We start from the raw sequence: 26,548 nt of genomic DNA on the forward strand, positions 1-26,548 counted from the left end.
TCACGTTTTGCATGTTGAAGATAAAATTAAGCAATTGTTATTTTAATTATTAAACTATGAGTTGTTCCTTTTAACCAGAAAAGCAAAGGTAATGAATAATAAAGCAAGAGTAGACAACAATAAATCAAAATATGCTGTTAAGTAAATAGTTAATAATCTGTGAAGAAAAGTAGAGGATTACATTTTCAAACTGAGTGTGACCGAGTAAGGAGTACACCTTGAATATTATGAATAAAACTTGTAAAAGCATACAGCTGTATGTATCAGTGAGTAACTAGTTTAGTACGTTAATTAAATATATAGTGTACTCTTGAATTAAACAGTATTCAATATTAAAAGAATGTAAAAAAAATTGCTATGTGTATCAGAGGAATTAGAAAAAAATTAGTTAAAAATTGATGATACGCAAATAAAGTATGCTGTGTGTATCGGGCGTTGAAGCGTTTGAGAATGCTGTGCTTGTCAGCTCAGAATAGGCAACAAGCAACCGGTGATGTTGAAAATACAGAAGACTTGTTCTTTTTTTAATAAAGGCGTTGCCACCTAAAAAAAAATATTCCTCGGTGAAAGAGCGTCGATGTGTTGCCAAGGAGACCAACCTCAATGACGTAAGGACGTGCTTCAAACGTTGCTGCAACGTTGGCAGATGACGCGATGAAAGAAATTCAGAAAGGCAGGCTAAGCACAGCGCGAGGGTAGCGCGAGGGACTTTCAAAAGTCGCAAGAGTTTAGCGTGCCTTTGTAATCTTTTAAATACAGGAACAGGATGTTTTTAAATGCAGAGGTAAAGAGACACAACATGCGCTGCACGATTCTTGCGGTGCTGAATTAAGTTAGAGAGCTTAAAGGAACCTCGTTTAAGTTGCGAGATAAACAAACGGAAAACTCTTGTTTTGAAGATAAAAGTGCGCTGCAGTAAAAGTACAGTACCTTGTCTTTCCGTAGGGCTTTTCCGCAACTTAATTGTGTTAGGACGCTTGATAAAGGTTAGTCTCACCAAGTAGAAGCGTAGAGTTTGAAGTTTGAAGTGTAGGGATTCTTCAAAAAATGTCCAGTCTTCATGGGAATCATCCACTTCCGGTCGTCGCCAGTGTAATGAAGTACCAGGAGGCAGTGATGAAGATATGCAGTCGTCTTTTATTCATTTTTTTTTTTTAAACTTGTTTTTATTAGATTTTTCACATATGGAACAGACATTTCATGTAACAAAAGACATTGATCATATCGTGTAACACTTGGCAGTACAATCAGTTCAGTCTCATTCCCCTCCTTTGCAGTGGCCATCTATAGTCAGAGTCACTATTGGATGACTGAATTATCGGGGACAGTTAGTTCTTGAAATATGTGTCCATCTATCTGTAAGGACATTGTGGTTCATCTGTAGGGGCACCTTTAGCACATCATTCAGATCATTTGATAATCCCAACTTGACAGACTATATGACTTTGTAAATACATCAACCATATGGAGGAATACCACGCCAGTCATGGTCCTCTTTCAGTAGCAGTACTTCGAACTCTGGACCCTATGTTTAGGCTTTGTGGAGATTGCCGCCCCGTCCCTATCCCCTCTCGGGTGATGCGTTCGGTGCATTCTCAGTAGTGTGTGTTACAAGGTACTGTTTAAGGGGGGCCCATATGTCTTTGGGTCTAGATTTACGGGGCAGCGTCTCAGCATAGATAGATACTTGCTCTTGACAATATATTAAATCATCTAACCATTCCTTAAATTTGGGGGCACGGCCTCTGCCCCATCTACAGGCAACTCTGTGCTTTGCCAACAGCAGTGAGAGTGTGATATAGCGACAATATGGCTTTGCAATCTGTTCAGTATACCCTAGCAATGCTATGAGTGGACTGCATTCTACTGTGGTAAGTGTCATCTGTGTTAGAGCCTCAAATACTAGTGTCCAGTATTCCAGCATCTGCGGGCATTCCCAGGCCAGGTGTAGAAATCCAGCCCCAAGGCCGCCACATCTGTCACAATTATCTGTGTCCCTTAGTTTAAACCGCAGCATCTTTACCGGAGTGCAGTATAATCGCTGTACGTATTTATAGTGAATAATGCGCAGCCTGCAGCTACGTCTTCTTTTATTCTTAAGAGTAACAGCATAAGCGTCCTAACCAACTGCTCACTGAAGAACCTTGTAGCTAGTCACCCAACACATTCTGAATTCCAGAGCTACTCACCAAGCTTAGAGATAATAGAATGGCATAACTGAACATATTGAATAGTGTAAGTGAATACCACAGCAATTTTTTGGCTTAATAAGGTTGAAGAGGAAAAGCCACAGCAAGAAAATCCCACACCGACCTTGGTTGACGAGTTTGCATTCCTGCCACAGATTAATCATTCAGTGAGCAAAACAAGTATTAAAACCCATATGGGCCCTGATGTCTGTCCTTTTGAAAGCTTAATTGACACATGAAGAAGAGCTAAAAGAGTTCGTCACGTCTGAGCATACCCTGCCAACTTATGGTGAACAAAGCGGTACAAAAGGGGGTGGTGATGGACGGAGCATCAGAACCAAACACACACTCACACCCAGTCAACAGATCCGGGTTTGATCCATCACCGTTCTTTAGCCCACTCTGCCACCCCAGAGTCTGAACTGGGGTGGCAGAGTGGGCTAAAGAACGGTGATGGATCAAACCCGGATCTGTTGACTGGGTGTGAGTGTGTGTTTGGTTCTGATGCTCCTTCCATCACCACCCCCTTTTGTACCGCTAGATATCACACTGGGACATTTCGTAGAGAAAAGGTAAGTAAAGTCAGTTTTGCACAATTGTTATTTTTCAGGTTTCCATACAAATCAACTCCACACACAGACCATTTTTCAGAGAAAAACAGTCAATGGATTCCTATAGAGAGAAGTGAATTTAACGGTTACCAGGTAAGTAATTGGTCATTGGAGTTGAGCTTTTGGGTTTAGAACATGGGTTTCTCCAGAGTCAAGGATGCACTCTTGTTACACCCTCAGCGGAACTAGGGCGGCCGGGTGCAGAGTGCTGAGGCCCAATGTTATCCAATGGGGGAAAGGGGGCCTCCGGTTGGTGGCTGCTGGCCAGTTTGGGCACACAAGGCCGTGGGGTGTCTGGTGCAGGGGTGCCTTTTGGGTCAGATTTTCTTACCAGCTCCTGGTCGCGGTTGGGGTACATTCTGGATTTAGGCTGCAGGCGTCGGCTGGAGACTTGAGGCAGATCAAGAGTCGCCAGATCTTGGGTCAGGATCGCCGGGGTGAAGTCCTCTTGGTGTTTGCCCGCTCGGGCCGTGGACTGCGGGTGCAGAGTGGGGGCGGATCCACGGGGTCCGGCCGTAGCCAAAGGTTGCGGATGAACAAATCCGGTGTTCACAGGAGACAAAAGTCTTTGTTCTTGAATGTAGGCAGGTCACCTGGGGTTTTTGAGGTTGCTGGTTGCAGGACACACTGGGATTTCGCAGGAGCAGGTTCAAGGGGGAGACCGGCTGGTAGGGCTGAGGCCAAGTTAGTGGGCGTCTTCCTCTTGTTAGCTGCTGCACGGCTGTTTGGTCCTTCTTCTTCTTGTCTGAGGAAGCAAGGTTCAGGGGTGCCCCTAAATACTAGACTTAGGGGCGTTACAGGTTGGTAAAAGGCAGGGACCAATGGGTACCTTCCCTGGGGTGGGTACACCCCCTATTATGCCACCCTCCAGTGGGAGGGGGCATGAGCCTGTCCCTGGTTGGCTGAGTCCGCCCATCTGCAAGATGGCAGGGACTGGGAGTTGTGCTTCACCTTGCCTCCCCTACCTGAGGGGGTGAGTTGGCAGAGGTAGGCACACCTCTCTTCCTCACTTGTTTTTCCCAACGGTTCTCCCGCCAAAGTGGGGATCAGAACCAGTGGGGACCAGTTGCTGAAAGCAAGTGGCCTGGGAAAGCTCACAAAGGCGGCAAGCCTTTGAAACTTCCCCTTTGTGAACCCTGCCCATCCTGGTGGAGGAGGCTTGGCATTTCGTCCCAGGATGTGCATTGTTTCAGGCTCTAGAGAGCAGCAGGCTCTCGACCCAGGGGTCCAGAAACATGTCTTGTGGTGGCAGCTCAAGGCAACCACTCAGCCCCGACACTAGTGGTGGGTTGGTTTTCAGGGGGTATCTCTAAGATGCCCTCTGTGTGCATTTTTCATTCAATCCCACCTGGCATCAGTGTGGGTTAAATGTGCTGAGAAGTTTGATACCAAACTTATCAGTTTTCAGTATAGCCATTATGGTGCTGTGGAGTTCGTAATGACAAACTCCCAGCACCATATACTCTTAATGGCAGGACTGCACTTACAGTATCTAAGAATGAACTTAGACACAGTAGGGGTACAGGGGTCATGCACCTGTACCGTCACCACTGGTATAGTGCACCCAGCTAGAGGTGTGACTGATGTAATGTTAGTGGTGATTTATAACACGCGCGTTACTCAGAGGAGAGTCCCGGCGCTAGCCCAGAGAGAACATGATCAAAGTAAGGAGATAGAGGCAGAAGGAAACAAGCTTAATTGAATAGGAACGTTTTGAGTTTTTTCCTGAACTGAGTAGAGTTTTGAAGGCTACGGTGCTCAGGGGTAAGAGAGTTCCAAGACTTAGCAGCCAGATAGGACAGGGAGCTGCCCCCCCTTTCTTATCAGACGAATTCTGGGTATGGAGGCCAGGCCCATGTTCGATGAGCGTAAGAGTCTGCCCAGAACATAAAACGAGAAACGTTTCCTCAGATACGCCGGGCCATACTCGTAGAGCACTGCATGGGCCGTGACTAAGGCCTTGAACATGAGCCTAGCTTTTATCGGCAGCCAATGCAAGTTGCGGAGATGCTGACTCACGCTTGTATGTTTGGGTAAGTCCAGCAGCAGCCGCACGGCGGCATTCTGCACAACCTGCAACTTATCCATTGGGTAGCCCGGAAGACCCACATACAATGCATTCGCATAATCGAGACGGGAGGTGACCAAGGCTCAGACTACCGTTTCTTGGCGGGGAGAGGCAGCAGGGGCAAGAATACCGAATCTGGTGCCAGTCAGTTTACGGATCTGGTTGACAAAGCTGAGTTTTTCGTCAAACCATATCCCAAGATTTTTCATTGGAAGATCCAAAGGAGATGGTCGAGGGGCATCAGCATGCCAGCAGTCATGCCAGAACAATTAAGGGAAGTCCCCAAAGAACAGTATCTCTTTTTTATCTTCGTTGCATTTCAACTGGGCAGAGGTAAGCCAATTGAACACAGCAGGTTCTGACGTGAGACGTAGAAGTCTCATGCTTTTTCCAGGTGAATAAAAGCTGAGTATCATCAGCGTAAGCTACCACTTTAGCGCCAAGATCCTCGGCTAGCTGGATTAGAGGGGTCATATACAAGTTGAATAACAAAGGGCTCAGTATGGATCCCTGTTTGCACAGCTTGTGTTGTAGATGCAAAAGGGGGGATCCAAACTTGCTGGGTTCTGCCATCGTGGAAGGACTTTAACCATTTCCATGTGGCACCAACGATACCTAGCCTCTGTAATCGAACCGGGAGAAAAGCGTGGGGGACAGTATCGAAGGCAGCAGACAGGTCCAATAGGACCAGAACTGCCCTGCCCCCAGCATCTAACGTCTCCTGGATGGCCTCCGTAATTTCCACCAAAGCAGACTCTGTGCTGTATGAGGCACGGAATCCAGATTGAGCTGGATACAGCAAACCCTGCTGTTCAATGTAGGAGGTCAGTTGTTTATTAACCAGTTTCTCACATACTTTGGCCACGCCAGGAAGTAAAGAGATAGGGCAATAGCTGGATGGGGTCCAGAGTAGGCTTTTTTATGAGAGGAACCAGCAGGGCCTGCTTCCAAGCGGAAGGGACCGAGGCCGAACCCAAAGATGCGTTAGAGGATTGATGACTACAGCTGCGCGAGCCATGAGTTTGGCAGGACAAGGATCGAGAGGAGAACCAGATTTTAAAGAGGTCAAGGCAGCAAGGGAATCAGCAAGGGGTATGACGGAAAAAGAGGAGAAAACAGTTTTGTGTCAGAAGCAGAATTAGAATCAGCGAGCACCTGCATGGTCTGGGCTACTGGTATGTTAAAAAGCGAATTGGAGCGATCTAACTTTATTCATAAATAAGTCAGAAAGCTCTTCGCACCAGGCGAGAGAGGGTGTGTGGGCGTTGTTCATGGCTTTTGGGGTGACATAACTTTTGACAATGTTAAACAGTTCCTTTGCATTATTACCCTACAAAGCGATACGATTGGTGTAGAAACAGCGTTTTGCTGCAACGATCGAGTAGTTGGATTTTTTAGCTTTTTTAAATTCAGTCTTGTCATCTATGCTATAGTTTTGTCTCCGTTTTCTTTCCAGCCTTTTACACTGCTGTGTCTGGGATTTAAGCAAAGGCGTAAACCATAGTTTGGACAGAGGAGTATTAAGGCGTCGAGATATGACTAGTGGCGATAGGTCACAGACCACCTTCTCAATCCAATTATTGAACTGCACAAGGGCTGAGTCCAGATTCTCATGAAGCTGTGGCTGACAATCGGCCAGTGCTGTGCAAAGAGCCACAGGATCGATTTTGTGGGAGCGCTACTTGCAACAGTACAGCGTGGCCTAAAAGAGATGGGGCACTTGGCAATATTCCAGGAAAAGGAAATAGTGATCTGACCAGACAACTGGCTGCGGGGGGTTCACCAGCAGTGGCAGACTGGAACAGACTACGTCTAGCGTATGGCCTCCACTATGAGTTGGAGAGGAGACATATTGTTTAAGTTCGGTCGAGTGCATCAAGTCTAAGAAATCACGCGTGTCATTCCCATCCAAATTATCCATGTGTATATTACAGTCCTCGAGGAGCAGGGAACTTCCCTGATCTATGCCAGGGCAGTGGTTGGTAGGCCTGGCACACAGAGGTGTGTGCCATGTCGACTCTTCACTTTGTTCTGCACCAAAACATGCAGCCTGCAAAGGCAGTGTGTGTGTGTGTGTGTGTGTAGAGGTACAGGGCCTCTAAGGGTGGCACAATAAGTGCTGTTGCCCATAGACGTCTTCCCTGGTCACAGTACCCTGGGTACCTGTGGTACCATTTACCAGGGGCTGTCCTGTGGCCAGAGATGCCAATTGGGTTAGTTTTGGGGGCAATAATACAGGCCCTGGGAACCTGATTGGCAGGGACCCAGGGAACACCAAGTGAAAGTTCATCAGTAGTCTGGCAAAAAGTGGGGGAGTTACTGCAACAGAAGCCCACTTTCCTACAAATGTGAACTGGAATAAATGAGTATCGACCGGTTAACGACTTGACCCATCGTTATAAATGAATACAGATATATTGAACACTTTAGAAATGATCGGGGCAGAAGTCCTAAAAAGACCTAAAAAAGAAGTGGGGGGAGGGGAGCTAACTAAGTTAGGCAGAATGCAAGCGACAATATGGCGCATGACATCACTCTACATGACTCCATGACATGTGACATCGCACGTGACATCACGGGAAGTGACATCACAAGAATTGAGATCAGATATTAAGACCTCATACATGTGGTTAGCGTATCTCTTGTTGCAGCGCGGAAACCTGGGTAACGGGGAACAAGACAAGACCCGTACCAAATATCCTCCCTTCGTCACAGACCAGATATCACATTAATGCTTTCACACATGCAGTCATTGGTGGGGCCCATAACACCACCATTCACACATCACTTCGCACTGGTCTGCACATACAGGAGAGATGAGTATTTCATGCGCTGACATAAGAGGAATACCTTACAACCTATAGGAAGAGAAGTTATATCACATATCTATACATTAACATCCCTACACCAACAGACCTCAATCCTTAAACATCAAGACACTCCTCCCACATTATCAATGGATCATCTAGTTGGATCAGTTATGGTGATTTAGAACCAGCTAAAACACATTTAGGATCTTGATCTTCCCTCTTCAATAAATCACAAACTCATTTTCTTGTTAATCAATATTCGTTTATCTATTTTATCACAAAAAAAGGTTAAATCTACATCTAGAAAGTTTTATTAATTTTTATGTTGAATCACAAAATACCATATTTACCTAATCGGACGTCCTACAAGTCATCAAATTTGTCATCAATCAGTCAGAATTTAGAAGTTCTTCATGCGGCACGCTACAGTCCCAAAGAAAAGCAAGGACCAGAGACGTGCAAGCATCTATCAGTGCCCATGAATTTTATAAAGGTCGTAGTTCATCGGGAAAATGGGCAGCATTCGGACTATCAAAGATTTAGGAACGCAGCAGTCACCCTAGATAGTAGCGTCGCGTAACCTCACCGTCGTCTTCGTCAGCATAAGGGAAAGAGAAAGTAGGAGAGTAGCCTCTCTATTCTACCGTCATTTTTATAATAAAAATAATGTCAAGATGTAACATTTTACATAGTTTGGGGTTTCTCGATTGGTCGGTTAGGATAGTCCAGTGATGTTTCACACAGTTCAAGAGGTTATGTAATGGTTTTTGGATTTTTCCGGTTTCTTGTATTGTAAATGTCCATTGTGTGGTACTTGGCTGTCTTCCCATCGTGGCCTTGTTTGGGCACAGTGTGTCAAGGGTCAGGACGAGGCCACAGGAACAAACTGTTGCACAGTCGCACTTCGCCTGAAACCTCGTGGAATGGTGGCCATCACGTCGTGTCACGTTGGCGGCCATCTTGTTTTTAGGCCCAAAGGACAATTTAAGCAAAACAAACACAAAAAGTAATTAATACATAGAAATAATGAAAAAAATGTTAACCCCTTACTAATCCCTCTATGTGCTTGTAGTTATCTAGCGTATAGCGACATTTAAAGCGTTCATATTCACCCATTTGATGTCATCTAGAGCAACATAATGAAAACGTCACAAAAGCCACATATATCATGCAGTATTCTATTTACTATATACTACTGTTAGTATGTGTACGTATTTTAGTAATAACAATTATTCAGACATGCAAAATGCAAATCCCACGTATATTTCGTATATTAATAAAGTTGATTAATAAACATGCAAACTTATTTAGTAATATTATAATTAATAGATTTTTCGACTAGTATATTCATGCAGAATAGGGGAGGTATACAAAATGTTGTACTACCCGCTCCATCACTCCCATGAGTACATTTAAGCTCATTACGAGATTTAACAAATTCTATTTTGCATCTGGTTGTGCCAAAAGAGTGGCGTAACCCCTGACGCAAAATCTGTACCTCAACTAATACATTTTTTTTTAAAACTCTACCACAAAGTAGTTAGCAACCAAGAGAAACATGACAGTAGATCTTTTCTGCTTAATTGGTTACAATGTCTACATTTCAAAATATCTTATGGGGTTAAGGCACTTGTTGCAGAGATCTTTGTGCGCCCAGTAAATCTCAGGAAAGAATGATATTGGTAAGATAACTCTGGAGGTTAACCTTTTTGCTGAAAAGATCTGTGTTTTGTCTAGTCCCAGACCTGAGTCAAAGTAGTATAAGTATGTTAATGTGTTGTCTGCAAACCCCATCATATAACGTGCAGCTTTTTATTTTATGCAGATAAGTGAGTTACTGCTTTTAACACAGATTCTTTCACTGCTTGCAGTTCATAAATTGTAATCCTTCTAATATAGCACAGTGATCTATGAAGGACATGTGACTTCTACACCTTGTAACCATTCTTGTGCATTAATTCACACACTTACATGATTTATTGTCAATGTGTATGTTATGTAAAGCGCTCCGACACCCTGTATAGGGATAAGTAGCGCTATAAAAGAAATAAAACAGTGATATTTAAATGATTAGTGTAAGTACTGGGACAGACCAATGAGTCTGACATTCCTACAGTGCATGCATATTTCTTATATACATGGACTGAACAAAGTCAAAACTATGCTGCTCTTAACTACCTGTGAAGTGATAACCAGCTGTGTGCCTTTGTTTCTACTCCATTGCATTTGCATCCAAGTGTGAGGCTTCAGACTGTGCCCAGTCAGGATCATATTGGAACAAAAGGAGGCCTGATGGCTTCCTAACTTGACCTTAATTTTTGTCCAAGCAGGAGTTGAAAATACTTCGCCCACCCCCCTGCACGTTGCTGCTGGGAATAGAAAGCAGACCACCTACAGGCTTTGCTGAACCTGTCCCAGTGTCTGAAAAGTACACCAGGACAAGTTCAGCTTATTTCAGTAGGGCCCTTCTTCTTGGTAGGGTGGACGGTGACTACCCTGTGAAAATACTGGGCTGACGCTGTCTACCCGCGTGTACCCCCGGCTTGTGCCCTGAAATACTTCTGAATATATTATTTCCGTAAGTGTATTCATTCTGTCTGTTCATTAGCTTTCTCAGGGTTGTTTTCCTAGCTTTGTCGGACATTTAACTGCTGCTTGTGCACACTCTCATCGATGGTACTGGGGATTTCTTTCCGTTTGAATTTTTCTGGGATTAGCAGTCGGATATTTGGGGGGCCGACTATCGAGCTCCAGGCTACACACCTGGCTCCGTCGCCATCTTGCCCACCCTGCAAATAAAACTTTGATTGATTCATTGTCCTTATTATAGGGCCAAATGGGCTTCACCAAAGTTACATTGTTTTATCGTGGTTATCTCAATTTGCATCTCATTTCAGTTTTCTGTGGTGTACCTGGGATTTCTGCTTGTACTCATACTGCACTGAAGTGCTTTGATATTGCTGGCTGCTCTGCAGCTGCAGGAGATCACAAGAAGAATGACTGATCATCCTGCTCTGGCATAGCCCGTGGAACTCTCGAGAATGCTAATGGTAAATCCCTGTTACAGTGTACGCCACATTTGACACCTGTGCCCCCTACTTCTATATAATCGAAGTGTGTTGTGTACCTCCCTACTGTGAATCCCTGACATTCTCATCTATCGTCCTTTTCCCCATGACATTGGTGCTTGAGTCCACACGTCTACTCGGGGGTCCGCTACTGTTTAAAAAAATGTTTAAATTAAACATTAGCAGATTAATAGATTGCTTATAAATAAAAAAGCAAGATTGAAAAACTGGACGTTTTAAAACCTATGTAAAGGTGAAGCAATTTGAAACTTAAAGCTAAAAATTAGGTTGGTATTCTTATCTTGATTTATGGGGCAGTGCAAATGCAGCACAGTGAACTAGTTAGGACAATTAGTTGCCTCAATTCAAGAAGCATTGGTATGCACTGACAAAAAAAATGCATGCACTAGGAACAAAAAATACAAAGTGATAGGCTAGAGTCAGGCTAGCTCTTCGACTTTTAAAAGTAAAACTCATGTTTGAAAAGTTAGGCATTCCAACATTTAAATTCAATAAAATCTTGATTTTTGTTTCCACTTTTCTTTATTTGTGAATAAAATCCAATACTTAAATCGTAGAAATTGTTTTGATAGTCGTCGACTTTAGTGATTCTATTGGGGTTAGCGGAAGTCAAAAGGTGAAGAACTGCTGCTCCAAAGGTACACTGTCCCCTGGAGTACCTAGGTATGTAAACTCTTATTTGGGTTCCCTGGGGTACTCTGCATTTGTTATCTATTCTGCGCCATTGTCTGTAGTAAACCGGCATTTGTAGTGTGTAACCTCTTTTCCTTGTTTCCCATTTGATTTATTTTTTTCTGGTCTAACCAGCTACTTTTTCTTACTGCTTAGGCACGGTTGGAGTGGCTGCAGTGACCGCTGGCCCTGGGTTAACCAACACAGTGACAGCTATTAAGAATGCACAGATGGCTGAGTCACCACTTCTTCTGATTGGAGGCGCGTCTGCCACCCTCCTACAGGTGAGCCAGACCCAGATATTAAAGAAAGAGTAATCTGTGACCACTCCTCTACAAGTAAACCGAACTGCTGTCTGACATCTTGCTAACAATGAGTAAGTCTCAAATGATGCACAGCAATTGGAGGATATTACTGAAGGCGCGCTGGTCCCAGACGTTCAGGGAAGAAGTAGTTCCTGCTTGCCTCACTTTGGCTGCAAGTTAGATGAGCCTTGCTGAAGTCAAGAAAGATGGGTAGCTATTATTGAGGCACACAGGCCATCACAGTAGAAGTGATTTGTGGCACCTTGCTGTAAATGGCATGAAATTAGTCAACGCCTGTGAAAGCCTTAGTGCCACCTGACCGGCACTTCTGTAATCCGTTTCACATCCATGAAACCAGGGAGGAGCCTTTGACCCATTAGCCTAGAACATGGCGGGCCTTCTGGCAAAACAAGCATTGCTCTCAACGCCATTGTACACAACCTGCCTTTATTTACTCAGTGCTTGATTTGGACGACTTATCTTGATTTGAACGCTGCATATTGCAGAATGACAGCTGGAATTGTAATCTACAGGTTTAGTCAGATTATTCAAAATAGAAAAGTATACAAAATTTACAGATCGAATGTCGTCAGCACACATGAGTAAAGAGCTTTTTCCGTTGCCTTGTGGTATACGTGGTACTTCTCTGTGCCTACATGGGGATAAGGAGCCTTCACCCACTCAGTGTGTTTGGAGTTTATGTTAATCTCACAATACTCGTTAGGTGCTTACCCTAAATGTACCCTCATCATTAGTCAAGACTTGCTTCTTAACAGGGCATCAGGAGTCTAGCGGTTAATGTCAGCTTCACATTGTAATGCTCACAGGCTTTTAAATAAAATGATGCTTTCCTTGAAAGTTTCCTTTTCCTCTGTGGATATGAGAAACGGACCATTCTATTTTTCCTGGCCCCATGGTCCAAATCTGAAGCTGTCTGCAAAAAAATCCATAGCTTCTTCTTGACTCACCCCGCCTCTGTTGTGCTTGACATTGATTGCTTAGCAGCCAGAAAAAACAAACGGAGGACTTACTGTGATCAAAGTATAAACCGCCCTGACCCATTGGAATCAACCCAGCATGAGCCTGCTGATGCAGAGCCAGTGAAGACACGGTAATGTCCGGTGACAGTCAGTCTGTTAATTTGAGGATCGTTGGAATTTTCAGTTATGCTTGCATTTTAATTTCATTATATGGCTTTGTGCATGTGCTCCACAATTAAGATAATTTGTACCCCCGCCCTCCAGTGACTTTTCGTTCACCTAAAACAGCTTCTGTAAGAGACTCATTTAAACCCTGAGGTGTAAGAAGATGAAGCTAAATTAATCTGTGAGAGGTGAAAAGCAGAACTCTGACTAATAGAACAAAAAGATAAGGGTCCGCCTGATGGAAGCATTTGTGCAGGAAAAGGGAACTATCCGCCTAGGATCCAGGAAGACCTTGCTGCCTAGTTGTCCAGAACTGTCCCTATTAATAACTGCAGCATCGGAGGCGAAAGTTCTACAGCAAAACATCTCTTTGCGAATTTACCCTGTCCGTTATCTGTTCAGCACCGTAGGGAAGCCCATATCTGCCCAAATCTAGTTAGGTTATACCCAGCAGCAGTGGCGGATGGTCCATTAGGGGCGCTGGGGCAGCGCCCTACAAAAGAAACTGCTCACAGTTGCAGCAGCAGTTCGGCCAACAGGAATGTAAGCAGACGAATTGACAGCTTTTACAATTCGTCTGTTTACATTTCCGGGCCGGCCTGTGCTTCAGGGGTGAAAGTGCGCATGTGTCAAGGCACAGCGCACGCAGGCGATAGCAGGAGTCTACATGAACTGTCTGCGCATGTGAGAGAGGAGCAAAGCCCCTCACTCACATTAACAAAGCATTAGGCATGAGTGCAGGAGTCTGGAGATAGGCTCCTGCTCGGGCGGTGACGTGTTTTTCGTCAAGTCGCCCCATGCCCTATCAAATGCTAGCCGCCCGGCCCCCTGTCGCATCCAGTCTCCTGATTTGGCAGTTGGTATTTCCTGTTGAGCGGCAAAAGAAAGAGCTGGGAGAAGTTTGTTCCACGGTCCACCACGTTGCAGAGGGGACGTGATGCAACTCGGGACTGGACTCACTGGAGGAGGAGGAGATGCCTGGTAAGTTTTATCATTAATTAAACCCCCACCCACCCCCCTCCCCGCGCGTACCTCCCCCCCCAGTCATGCCCGCCGCCCGCAACTGTTGTGTGGTGCTCGATGTGTATGGTGTTGGCACGCTTGAGGCCGGCACCGTAAATACATTAATTATTATTTCCCAAGCGAGAGACACTCATTTTGACGACTTCGCGCGGATGAAAGGCTGTGACTGCTTGCGTGGATTCCTCTCTCTGAAATTCACAGGTTTGCTGAAAGGTCGCTTCTTCAGCAGGCACAACAGCCTCGACAAATCTCACAGGGGTGGCATGGTAGCTTTACACAGAGATGTCTGCAGCGGGGCACCAACCTGCCGAGGTGTCTTAATAGACTTTATCACTTTTATCTGCCGGAAAAAGGACCCGGTGTATTGGAAAATAATGTGATGCCACTGTTGGCCCAGTGGGGAAGTCGGGGTTAGTTTTTTGTGCCAAAGCTTGGCAGAATGCCCGTGTGTTAACGCTGCCCCTCGGCGTGCTCCAATGGGAACAGAGCAGCCTGTTTCAAATGGCACACACACAGGAGTCAGCGTGGGGTCGGGCACACTGGGTAAAAAGTGATCTGCCTGAGATCACACGAAACGCCAGCTCTTTAATTATACACGCGGGTCTACACGCATCAGAATGCCAGGAGCCCGCCTCACGCGGCGCAGCGTTGATTCCGTAGAGACACAAAGTACTCTGCCAGAGATCACACAAAGTGCCAGCTCTGATTATTAATGCAGAACTACACGTGCCACCAGCAGCCAGCCTTTGCCTTATAGAAGCGCTGAGCTGACTGTCTTTGATCCTAATAAACACAGGCTTTCAATAAGAGGAGGGCAACCATTTGTCTGTTGGTAATTTTTAAATGCTGATAAACTGAATTTTATGGGAATAGCTCAGTGGTTTACTGCGTCTGTCTCAGAGATACTTGTGTTACTTGTAGTTCAGAAGTTACTATCCTAACATAGGACAGTGACCAGTGAACTGTCATCAAAGAGCTGCCTACAAACTTCATTTTTTTGTGTTATGATATAGTTAGAACTTCTCCATTCTTTCATTATTCTACTAAAAAGAGTTTGTTCGGGCAAATATACATTTATATCAGTAAAGCCAACCCCCAACCACTGGAGTACTCTTTAAATCCTGAGTTTAGGGGTTTGCCAGACCAAACCCCCGTAAAATATATTGCCCACCAGTATGTATGACGTGATTTCTACACCTTGTAATCCTCATTTGTTTATGTGACATTCCGCGTAAACCGATTTGTCTCTGTATAATGTGTGCTGTTATGTAACGTACTGTGACACCCTACACTCATATGAGTAGCGCTATACAAATAATGGAATGGATATGAGAGAGGGGCAACAGAGAGATGAGGGGCACTAGTGGAGGGTACAAAAGGGGGTGGTGATGGACGGAGCATCAGAACCAATCAAACACTCACACCCAGTCAACAGATCTGGGTTTAATCCATCACCGTTCTTTAGCCCACTCTGCCACCCCAGTTCAGACATGGCCATATGCAAATCAGTCTGACCCTGTGCCTCATGGGAACAGTCCAGCCCGAACTGCCAAGCCATGCCTTCCCTGGACCGGAAACAAGCTTCCTAGGACCGGTTTCTGGCATTTCAGCCGTCTTCAGCCAGGCTTGCTTGAATCCAGTGGCAAAGTGAGCAAGGGACTCACGTCTGAGCATACCCTGCCAACTTATGGCGAACAAAGCGGTACAAAAGGGGGTGGTGATGGACGGAGCATCAGAACCAATCAAACACTCGCACCCAGTCAACAGATCTGGGTTTAATCCATCACCGTTCTTTAGCCCACTCTGCCACCCCAGTTCAGACATGGCCATATGCAAATCAGTCTGACCCTGTGCCTCATGGGAACAGTCCAGCCCGAACTGCCAAGCCATGCCTTCCCTGGACCGGAAACAAGCTTCCTAGGACCGGTTTCTGGCATTTCAGCCGTCTTCAGCCAGGCTTGCTTGAATCCAGTGGCAAAGTGAGCAAGGGACTCACGTCTGAGCATACCCTGCCAACTTATGGCGAACAAAGCGGTACAAAAGGGGGTGGTGATGGACGGAGCATCAGAACCAATCAAACACTCACACCCAGTCAACAGATCTGGGTTTAATCCATCACCGTTCTTTAGCCCACTCTGCCACCCCAGTTCAGACATGACCATATGCAAATCAGTCTGACCCTGTGCCTCATGGGAACAGTCCAGCCCGAACTGCCAAGCCATGCCTTCCCTGGACCGGAAACAAGCTTCCTAGGACCGGTTTCTGGCATTTCAGCCATCTTCAGCCAGGCTTGCTTGAATCCAGTGGCAAAGTGAGCAAGGGACTCACGTCTGAGCATACCCTGCCAACTTATGGCGAACAAAGCGGTACAAAAGGGGGTGGTGATGGACGGAGCATCAGAACCAATCAAACACTCACACCCAGTCAACAGATCTGGGTTTAATCCATCACCGTTCTTTAGCCCACTCTGCCACCCCAGTTCAGACATGGCCATATGCAAATCAGTCTGACCCTGTGCCTCATGGGAACAGTCCAGCCCGAACTGCCAAGCCATGCCTTCCCTGGACCGGAAACAAGCTTCCTAGGACCGGTTTCTGGCATTTCAGCCGTCTTCAGCCAGGCTTGCTTGAATCCAGTGGCAAAGTGAGCAAGGGACTCACGTCTGAGCATACCCTGCCAACTTATGGCTGACCTACGTTTCTCTCTAGGGGTCAGCCTTCTGCTTATAAAAGCTACTGGCTGGTCTTGACCTTCATTATTAAGTTGAGACAGTACAGCTCCCACACCCAGCTCTGAAGCATCTGTTTGGACAATGAACTTCTTTTTGTAATCTGGACTCTGTAAGATGGGGGCAGTGCTCATTGCCTGCTTGAGGTCATCAAATGCCTTTTGACAGCTAGCTGTCCACTGAACCTTTTTTGGCATTTTCTTGGAGGTAAGGTCATTTAAGGGGGTCACTATAGATCCATATCCCTTAACAAACCTCCTGTAATACCCAGTCAGGTCCAAGAAGGCTCTCACCTGTGTCTGGGTGGTTGGAGCTACCCAGTCCATTATGGTCTGGATCTTGCTCTGTAATGGTTGAACCTGGTCTCCACCTACAAGGTGGCCCAGGTACACAACCTGACTCTGCCCTATCTGGCACTTAGTGGCCTTGATAGTGAGGCCTGCTTTCTGCAGGGCCTCCAGTACATTTCTGAGGTGGACCAGGTGATCCTGCCAGGTGGAACTGTAGACAGCAATGTCATCAAGATATGCTGAGCAATAGGTTTCCATCCCAGTCAGAACTTTATTCACCAACCTCTGAAATGTGGCAGGTGCATTCTTCAAACCAAAGGGCATTACCACAAAGTGATAGTGCCCACCAGGGGTCGAAAATGCTGTTTTTGCCTTGGCATCATCAGCTAACTTGATTTGCCAATAGCCTGCTGTAAGGTCAAATGTACTTAGATACTTGGCTGAGGCCAAAGTATCTATTAGTTCATCTGCCCTTGGGATTGGGTAGGCATCAGTCCTGGTGACTGCATTGAGGCCCCTGTAGTCAACACAAAACCTCATCTCTTTCTTACCGCCCTGGGTGTGAGGTTTTGGGACAAGTACTACTGGGCTAGCCCAAGGGCTATCTGAGGGCTCAATAACACCTATCTCCAACATTTTCTGGACTTCAGTCCTGATACAGTCCCTGACATGGTCAGGTTGCCTGTAGATTTTACTCTTCACAGGCAGACTGTCTCCAGTGTCCACCTCATGGGTGCACCAGGAAGTCTGACTTGGGGTCAGGCTAAACATATGTCTAAACTGCTGTAGCACTTGTCTACATTCAGTTTGTTGATGTTCAGTGAGGCTGCTTGCCAAAGCAACACCATCAACTGACCCATCTTCAGGGTTCTGTGAGAGCAGGTCAGGGAGAGGGTCACTCTCCTCCTCCTGGTCCTCATCAGTTACCATGAGCAAGCTCATGTCAGCCCTGTCCACATATGGCTTAAGTCTGTTGACATGGAGCACTCTAAGAGGGCTCCTGGGAGTACCAAGATCTACCAAGTAGGTGACCTCTCCCTTCTTTTCAACAATTGTATGGGGGCCACTCCATTTGTCTTGGAGGGCTGCTGGGGCCACAGGCTCCAACACCCACACTTTCTGGCCTGGCTGGTAAACAGTCAAGACAGCCTTTTGGTCATGCCAAGCTTTTTGGAGTTTTTGGCTTGCCTCAAGGTTTTTACTGGCCTTCTTCATGTACTCAGCCATCCTGGAGCGGAGACCAAGTACATAGTCCACTACATCTTGTTTGGGAGGTTTGAGAGGTAACTCCCATCCCTCTTTCACCAGACATAATGGTCCTCTAACAGCGTGCCCAAACAGAAGTTCAAAAGGGCTGTAGCCAACCCCCTTCTGAGGAACCTCCCTGTATGCAAACAGAAGGCAGGGAAGTAAAAGGTCCCATTTTCGCCTAAGCTTCTCTGGGAGTCCTTTAATCATTCCCTTTAGGGTTTTGTTGAATCTCTCAACTAACCCATTGCATTGTGGGTGATAGGGGGTAGTGAATTTGTAGTTTACACCACACTCCTTCCACATTGCAGTTAGATATCCTGACATAAAGTTGGAACCTCTGTCAGAGATGACCTCCTTAGGAAAACCCACCCTGGAGAATACTCCAATGAGGGCTCTTGCTACCACAGGGGCTGTGGTAGTCCTGAGGGGAATAGCTTCTGGATACCTGGTGGCATGATCCACTACCACCAGTATAAATCTGTGCCCAGATGCAGTTGGAGGGTCAAGGGTGTTAAATGGTAGCGGCAGTTTCAGTCGATAACCTTTACAAGTATTTGCCCGGCGGTAATCGCCTCTTATACCACTCGATAATTTACCAATGAAAGAGGCAGGCGCCGGAGACTGGAAGGCAGGAAACAAAGTTTTATTCCGTCGGAGCAGAACACATCAGATCAGACAGCAAGGTATCGTCACGAGGTGCTCTAACCGCATCTCTGAGACCTGGTCTCTTATACACCGGTTTATTGCTTTATTACATATAGTACATTCTTGAGATTCTCTTGATGCCTGAAAGAACATCCCCTGAAGCCCCGGCTCAGATCCGATCCCACACATAGTTACAGTAGAGGTTCCCACCCTACCCGCAGTGGGAGATGGCTATCGCGCAGCAGGGAATTCCGCTAATTCCCGGGGGTGTGTGCAACCGGCCGGGTCTCAGGGGGTAGGGGCTTTGATCTACTGTAATCCCTTTGATGCGGGGTGTTTCCCTTACAGTAGGGGCAATAAACTGCATCCGCAGGGCTAGGTGATGGCCTGGGACCAGTTCGGACAATGGGGCGCAGAGGAAGGGGGTTATCAAAGGAGAGGCATGACCATGTATGGGATGTCGGTCGGATGTGGTTCCGTAGCAGGGTCGCGCAGAAGGAGAGGGTTTATGGCCTGTATGAGAGAGCGGGGGTGGCCGGCGCGCGGGGGGATGCTCGCAGCGCTAGGGGAAAGCGCTGGTGATCGAAAATGCGCGGGGAGAGAGTGGGGTGCCTAAAATGGCGGCCGTGCATTCGCGGTGCGTGGTGCTGGGGAGAGGCAAGATGGCGCAGATAATGTTCAGTTTGCACGCTAAATTTCCACAGTCCTCCCTTTTAACATGTCTCGCCAGCTTGCCTGGCCGTCATTTATTCTTCGTTAACCTTCAGCTATAATGTCGTTAATGTCTTTCGTACATTCCTTAAAGATACAGAGTTTTTAGGGCATGCAGGAGTAATCTGACATATTTGCTTATAGTTATTTACAGGTGATAAAGTAGGCGGGGAGGTAATACATACAGAGTTACAGTGTAGTCGTGTACATGGCTGGTGTTGTATGGATGTTACTATACAAAGTTACATTTCCTTAACCTCTCAGTGTACAGTCGGAAGTGATTGATGCAACACCATAAAAACTTGATAAGACGATAGTTAGTATAAAAAGGTGGTTGGGAGAGGATTTTCGACTTTGACATGGGTTCTTCTTTCCAGTGTCCTTTTTATGAAGAGCTATCACTGGTAAGCTCTCATTGTTGTTCTTCTTTCGTTGGCACTGTTGAGCACCGGCGGTGGAGCTAAGGTCCAGCTCAAATCCAATTTCTCACGTTGCAGGGTGTGATCATTCATTGTTCTCCGATCACAGCCCTGTTCATGAACACAGTTCACCATAGGTACTTTGAGACAGGGTACCTGCCTTTTGTTCTTCTGTGGGTAGGTCAGATTCATAATCCATATAAAAGATGGTGAGAGAGAGAAGGGTGTGACGTGCTTCGGGACGCCGAGGGAAGAGGGGGTGGAGTGGGATCAGATCAAAAAATGGGGACCAAGGGGAGCAGAATCTTCCAGCACTGGGCCCACGGGTTGAGACTTCAGGCACGCTGGTCGGTGAACAGGGGGTCTCGATGTAGCCCCTCGCGCTTATCCTGAAAATGGTGTCTCGTCCCACGCCCTTTTTGCTTCGTAGCCTCCCCCTTGGTCGATGTCATAGATGTTCCAAGGTCTGCAGCCAGGCTGTGCGTCACGTCCGACCCCTCCCTTCCGTTGGCAGCACGTTATCTTTAAATGGGTACAAGAAACAAAAGTCTTAGAGAGTTGGCAGGGAAGACATTTACATACTTCATCCTCTCTCCCAACCACCGAGTAGTTGCGGACATGTTTTTATCGGTTGCTGCATGATTGGTGTCTTTTAACTCTGATGTTAGTGTGTGCGTTACTAATCTATTAATCATTGCTGTGGTGCAAGTTTCTGTGGGTGTCTCTGTCCATCGTCTGGCCCCCTAGGTGCCGATTCCTGCGCCCGATAATCGTTGCAGGAAGCCTGACATCTGTCAACTTTCTGGTTTATTAAAAATTCGAACCGGCTTCTCCGGTGGAGGCTCATTCGCCTCAACATAAGGTTTGGTAGTACACATCTTCCTCCGAGGACTACTAAGTTTATGAAAAAGTAAGTGCGAGGTGCTACTGTCATGCGTTCACGAGTATCCCTTTCGGGGAGGAACATAAGCTAAGCATTATCTTTGTTGGGGACAATAGGTAACCCTGTATCAGTTTAGGCGATGGATTATTAGAAAATAGGGCCATCAGCCGTTTCGTTCGAAATACTCTGAGACGGCTAGTATAGGGCTGGGGTTATTTTTGGGAGAGCAGGGTGCTTTAGACATTCTATTTCGGGCTAATTGGTCAGGGGTAATTCTGGGTGGTGGAGATGGTATCCTTTAAGAACAAAAACCACTGACATATAGTCCCCGTGTTGAGGGTCAGATTGGGAGACATCAGTCGTCTTACCTGTCCTTTCCTTCTCAGCCGATTAGGCTTAACGTTTGCAAAAAGGAGAGGTAGTAACGTGGTAAAGTATGGTCGTTTTGTTTCTGTCAATTTGTTCGAACACCACCGTGTTCAGGCCAATTATACACTTACCGAAAAGGTATGTGTCGTTAATTTATTCAAACAGAAAAGAGGGTAAGAAGGCTTTTTAGTGAGGGAGGGAGTGGGAGGGAGTGGGAGGGAGTGGGAGGGAGTGGGAGGGAGTGGGAGGGAGTGGGAGAGAGTGGGAGAGAGTGGGAGAGAGTGGGAGAGAGTGGGAGAGAGTGGGAGAGAGTGGGAGAGAGTGGGAGAGAGTGGGAGAGAGTGGGAGAGAGTGGGAGAGAGTGGGAGAGAGTGGGAGAGAGTGGGAGAGAGTGGGAGAGAGTGGGAGAGAGTGGGAGAGAGTGGGAGAGAGTGGGAGAGAGTGGGAGAGAGTGGGAGAGAGTGGGAGAGAGTGGGAGAGAGTGGGAGAGAGTGGGAGAGAGTGGGAGAGAGTGGGAGAGAGTGGGAGAGAGTGGGAGAGAGTGGGAGAGAGTGGGAGAGAGTGGGAGAGAGTGGGAGAGAGTGGGAGAGAGTGGGACACAGAGGGAGAGAGTGGGAGAGAGTGGGACACAGAGGGAGAGAGTGGGAGAGAGTGGGAGAGAGTGGGACACAGAGACACAGAGACACAGAGACACAGAGACACAGAGACACAGAGACACAGAGACACAGAGACACAGAGACACAGAGACACAGAGACACAGGTAAGAAAATAGGCCACTTGGTGCACACACAACATGGAGTAGCATGGGTCTGTTCCATGTAAGAAAACACAAGCGGGGAAAAGACATAAGTTCGGTGATCACGTACACACAAATGCCGGATAGGGTGTGACAGTACATGCATCAAGTGCAGAAACTTAAGATGGAGACTCAGGGCTACGTTGAGCATCGGGACCTCTCCTTTCCTGTCCTCTTTTTCTATGCTGCGTACTTTCAGTATTTTGTAGTTTATCCTAGGGGGTGTCGGACCCTTTATTCTCCTCCCTTTGATCGGTGGACGAGTGCTTCAATCATACAGTGACGCTCTCTTCAAGTGACCCAAATATAAAACGTATACACATTCATGCCGTATAATCGTAGAACACACGCACAATCATATCATACACTTTTTCATGTTCCTAATGGTGGTCTGTAATTTTACGCACTATCTCACAACGTTTGTCTATGTTTTTCCCTGATATTGAACTCTGTGCGGTCCATGTGCATTCCACTCTTCAGTCGGAACTTTGTCGTGACCTGTAGAAGGGAAAAAAGAGGGGAGGGGATGTGCAGTATTCAAAGTACCCCAGCGCGCGTAGACACGAAAAAGTTCTACTTACCACGTACCAGGCTAGTCGCAGGAATGGGTGATACCACAGACCTATTATTCTCTTTGTCCGAGACAAAGATGCTCTAATTTATTTCATTTCCTAAATTCGGGTTCCCTTGTCATATATGCATTTCTCAATCGGTCGTGTATTAGGATGCAAGATACCATACCTTGCGTTCGGCATATACCCTGAGCTATGGTTGACCATGGTTTAACAACTCTTGGAAAAGATAGGTGTGATGGGTACAAATTCTGTTAATCAAAAAGATTCAGGCAAATGGGGACTGCATTATCTGTTTTCTATTGCTTGGGGGTAACAATCATTTATTCAAATGAAGAGATTTCTATCAACCTATGTGATTAGTCATGGCACTGATTCCGTAATTCTTTCAAGAGACCCTTTATTTAAAACAATGTCAGCATACAAGATACGGGCCTACAACCGTTCAGGCCGGCCACGTGGTGGGGAGGCGTCGAGTGTCATGAGCAACGCTACTACGGCATAATATCGGTTCCCTAGCCGCCCCTCCCCGACCATCATGTGTGGAAGCATCGCATATATATATATATATCTGTTTAACACAAATGTCACGTGACTGGGACGCCACAAGGGTGTGTAGGCCTCTCCTACATCGGCGCCATCTTGGGGCGAAGTCGGGCCAGAGTACAGTCTAAGTCTTTCCATGAATTTGCTGTTGGACCAGAATCCCTTTCAGTAGTTCGAGAACTTTCGTTAGCGTCAATTTTGCGTCAGCATGGCGTCACTGCGACCCCGTAGAAATGCCATGGTTCGTTCTTGGGGCGGGGCAGGAGGCGGGTTCTTCCGCCAACGCTTCGAACCAGTCTTTCTCACTGCACTAAGCGGAGGCAAAGTGGCTGCCGTCCGGGGCAAAGAGCAATGGCGGCGGTTTGTCCTTACCGGAAGTCCGCGGGAGTCGAGTGTCAAATGACTCCAGCCGATTCTGCAAGGCTGAGGGGAGCATCTTGTCAAGGGTGGGGCCCATGCCCAAGCAGACAAGCTTTCGAGTCCAGAATTGTCTCACGGTGGGCTTTAGGCCTGGATCCGGAGGAGTCGACCGCCGGAGTTCAAGGGCAGCAGTAGCAGCAGCTCTTCGGTACAGTCACCGGAGAGGAGCCAGCAGCAGTAACAGTGGCAGTTCGGATGGTACTGCTACCGGGGTGATTCCAGTAGCAGCGACGACAGCAGTTTGGATGGTATCACCACCGGGGTGGGTCCCCGATTACCTTGCTGCGGGGGCCCACTCCTCACGTCGGGTGCTAGCGGCAGTCCTGGTGAACCCGGTGCTTGGGTGGTTGCCTGGCGGCCGCGTGCAGGGGCGCCGGCTCAGACGAACGGCGAATGAAGTGGCAGGGCGCAACTCAGCTGGCTGACGTGTGAAAGATGCAGTTGGGGTGCCCTCGTCTGCTGGCGAGCCTCCACCTGGGGAGGCGGGGGAAGCCCGTCCGCGTCGCTTCCCCCGGCCAGGGCACCCCTCCGCTATTGAAGGAAGAAGAAAAGAATGGGAGGATCCACTCGACGTGGCAGGGTGCGATCCAGCAGACCGATTGAAAAAGATGGTTGGGTGCAGCTTAGCTGGCCGGTGAGTCAAAGACGGTTGGGTGCAGCTTAGCTGGCCGGTGAGTCAAAGACGGTTGGGTGCAGCTTAGCTGGCCGGTGAGTCAAAGACGGTTGGGGTGCCCTCATCTGCTGGCGAGCCTCCACCTGGGGAGGCGGGGGAGGTCCGTCCGCGTCGCTTCCCCCCGCCAGGGCACCCCTCCGTTATTGGAGGAAGAAGAGAATGGGAAGATCCGCACAGCGTGCCAGGGTGAAATTCAGCAGGCCGATGAAAAAGATGGTTGGGGTGCCTGGCGAGCCTCCACCTGGGGAGGTGGGGGAGGCCCGTCTGCGTCGCCTCCCCCCGCCAGGGCATCAGCCCTTATTAAAGAAAGAAGAGAAAGCGGAAAGGCCCGCACAGCGTGGCGGGCTCCGCCTTGGGGTTGCCAGAACTTCGGCGCTTCGTATAGCCTCCGGCCTATTCGCACAGTCGTCCGCCACTGAGGTCAATGGATTTTTGCATGGCTTTTATAGCCCAAAGCCGACTAAAAGAACCGCCCAAAACAGGCCAATGTTGCAATTTCGAGGAAGGAGAGGCGAGGACGGTGTCACGTGGACGTTAAGGCTTTGGGATGGAGGTTGCAGCAGACTGTCATGCAAATAGTTGTTTTAAAACGTGTTTTAACCTGTTTACCCTGTTGGTGTGTTTGTTATATCCTATAAGTTATTAAAATGTTATAACTATACTACTTCGTTGGAGTGTTTGTACATATTTGCAATCTGATGACGAGCACAAGGAGGTTACTGTGCAATCGGAAAAATAACATAGCCCAATTGTGCGCGATCTAGCCCTAGTTTGGTGACGTCGATGGTGGGTGTCAACAGGCTTCCGTTTGTGCGGGATTTTGTCATGCTTATTGGGCGGGGTGGGCAGTAGGGCAGACATGTTTAGGTAGCGAGAGTAATGGAGTCGGGCTACCTCGTGGTCGTCTCGACCGTGAGCTTGACTCCTTCCCTTGGTTTCATATGTCCCACAAAGGGCTAACTCCTAGCGTTATTTTAGTTTTTGTAAGGTCAAAAAGGATCCTACCAGTGCCTTTACTATCTTGTCGATTCCTGTTCGTTCATCCTTCGCTAGCCGATTCATTCTGGTGGACTCTTTCTTTCTCATCTCTGGGTCGTCTAACGTTATAGCCGACGTTGTGTCCAGCACAGGAGGCTCGGCCGGCGCGGAGGCCGTGAGGACCGAGGCCTCTGTACTGCTTTCGCTCGTGTTCGGGGGTTGTAGATGTTGCACTACTGACTGGGAGGGTGCATATGGAGGGGGCATGTAAATGATCGGGGGACCTAACGGTAATTCATCAGTCGTTCGCTGCTTGGAGGACAACTCCGGGTAGAGCAAAGAAGGGGTCCTAACAGCATACTGGCCTGAGGTTTCGGGCTCCTGTCTTAGTTTAGTTTCCCTTCTCTCCTTTATGTCTTCTTCTAACCTTCTAGCGGCAAGGTGAGCTGCCTTTCGTAATTCCTTTTCTGCTTTTACTTCTTCCCTCTTTTTTCCGTTGCGTTGCTTCTTTGCGCCACATGCCGATACTGTCAAGCATAGTAGGCGTCGTCTTATTGCTACGCAGAGCTATTTCTAGCGCTTCTATCTTATGGTCGTCGAAGGATCCCATCAGTGGCCACTGACTTTCGGGGTCCTTCTTGGTATATTTATGCCACAGCTTGCTATAAGCTACGGCGACTAGTCCATATTTAGTGAACATGTCCTTATTAGGGGTGCCTTCCAGTGGAGCCGGATGGTTCACTTCTAATAAACGGTCCGGGCAGAACCAACTACCAATCAGTGGGGAGAAGATAGGCATGACGGGTTTCAACGGGGACAAAAGTCAGCACTACCTATCTTTTCACTGCTTGCAAAGACTAGACAGAATATCTCTATTCTTCGTTATTTGCAAGCAGAGAATACCTCCAAAGAACCAATATCGAACAACTAGTGTTCGGACAATCAATCAATCAATCAATCAATGGGAGATAAAGATAGGCATGACGGGTTTCAACGGGGACAAAAGTCAGCATTACCTACCCTTCACTATTTGCAAAGACTAGACAGAATATTCCTATTCTACGTTATTTGCAAACAGAGAATATCTCAAAAAGCACTATTCTCCAAAACAATCAATGTTCGGACAATCAATCAATGGGGAGATAAAGATAGGCACGACTGGTTTCAACGGGGACAAAAGTCTGCGTTACCTACCCTTCACTATCTGCAAAGGGAGAGAGAGAGAGTATTTCTACTCCTCCCCGTTTGTAGACAGCGAATATCTCAAAGAGAACAATCAATGAGCACAATCAATGAGCAATACTAGTATTTCCAAAGCTTTAAACAATCAATTATTTCGCATTTTGTCGTGTATC

General features: G+C 47.1%; 1 protein-coding gene across 7 annotated transcripts in view; it reads left to right on the forward strand.

Annotated features, from left to right (window-relative positions):
• HACL2 (2-hydroxyacyl-CoA lyase 2) overlaps positions 1-26,548 on the forward strand; it is a 1,062,010-nt gene that overhangs the window by 261,839 nt on the left and 773,623 nt on the right. For all 7 annotated transcript variants that reach the window (XM_085638401.1, XM_085638399.1, XM_085638396.1 and 4 more), the window contains exon 4: positions 11,596-11,723. In XM_085638401.1, coding sequence (XP_085494527.1) covers positions 11,596-11,723 — 128 coding nt within the window. The remainder of the gene's footprint in view (positions 1-11,595; positions 11,724-26,548) is intronic.

The sequence above is a fragment of the Triturus cristatus genome, chromosome 12, assembly GCF_964204655.1.
Source record: "Triturus cristatus chromosome 12, aTriCri1.1, whole genome shotgun sequence".
NCBI lineage: Eukaryota > Metazoa > Chordata > Amphibia > Caudata > Salamandridae > Triturus > Triturus cristatus.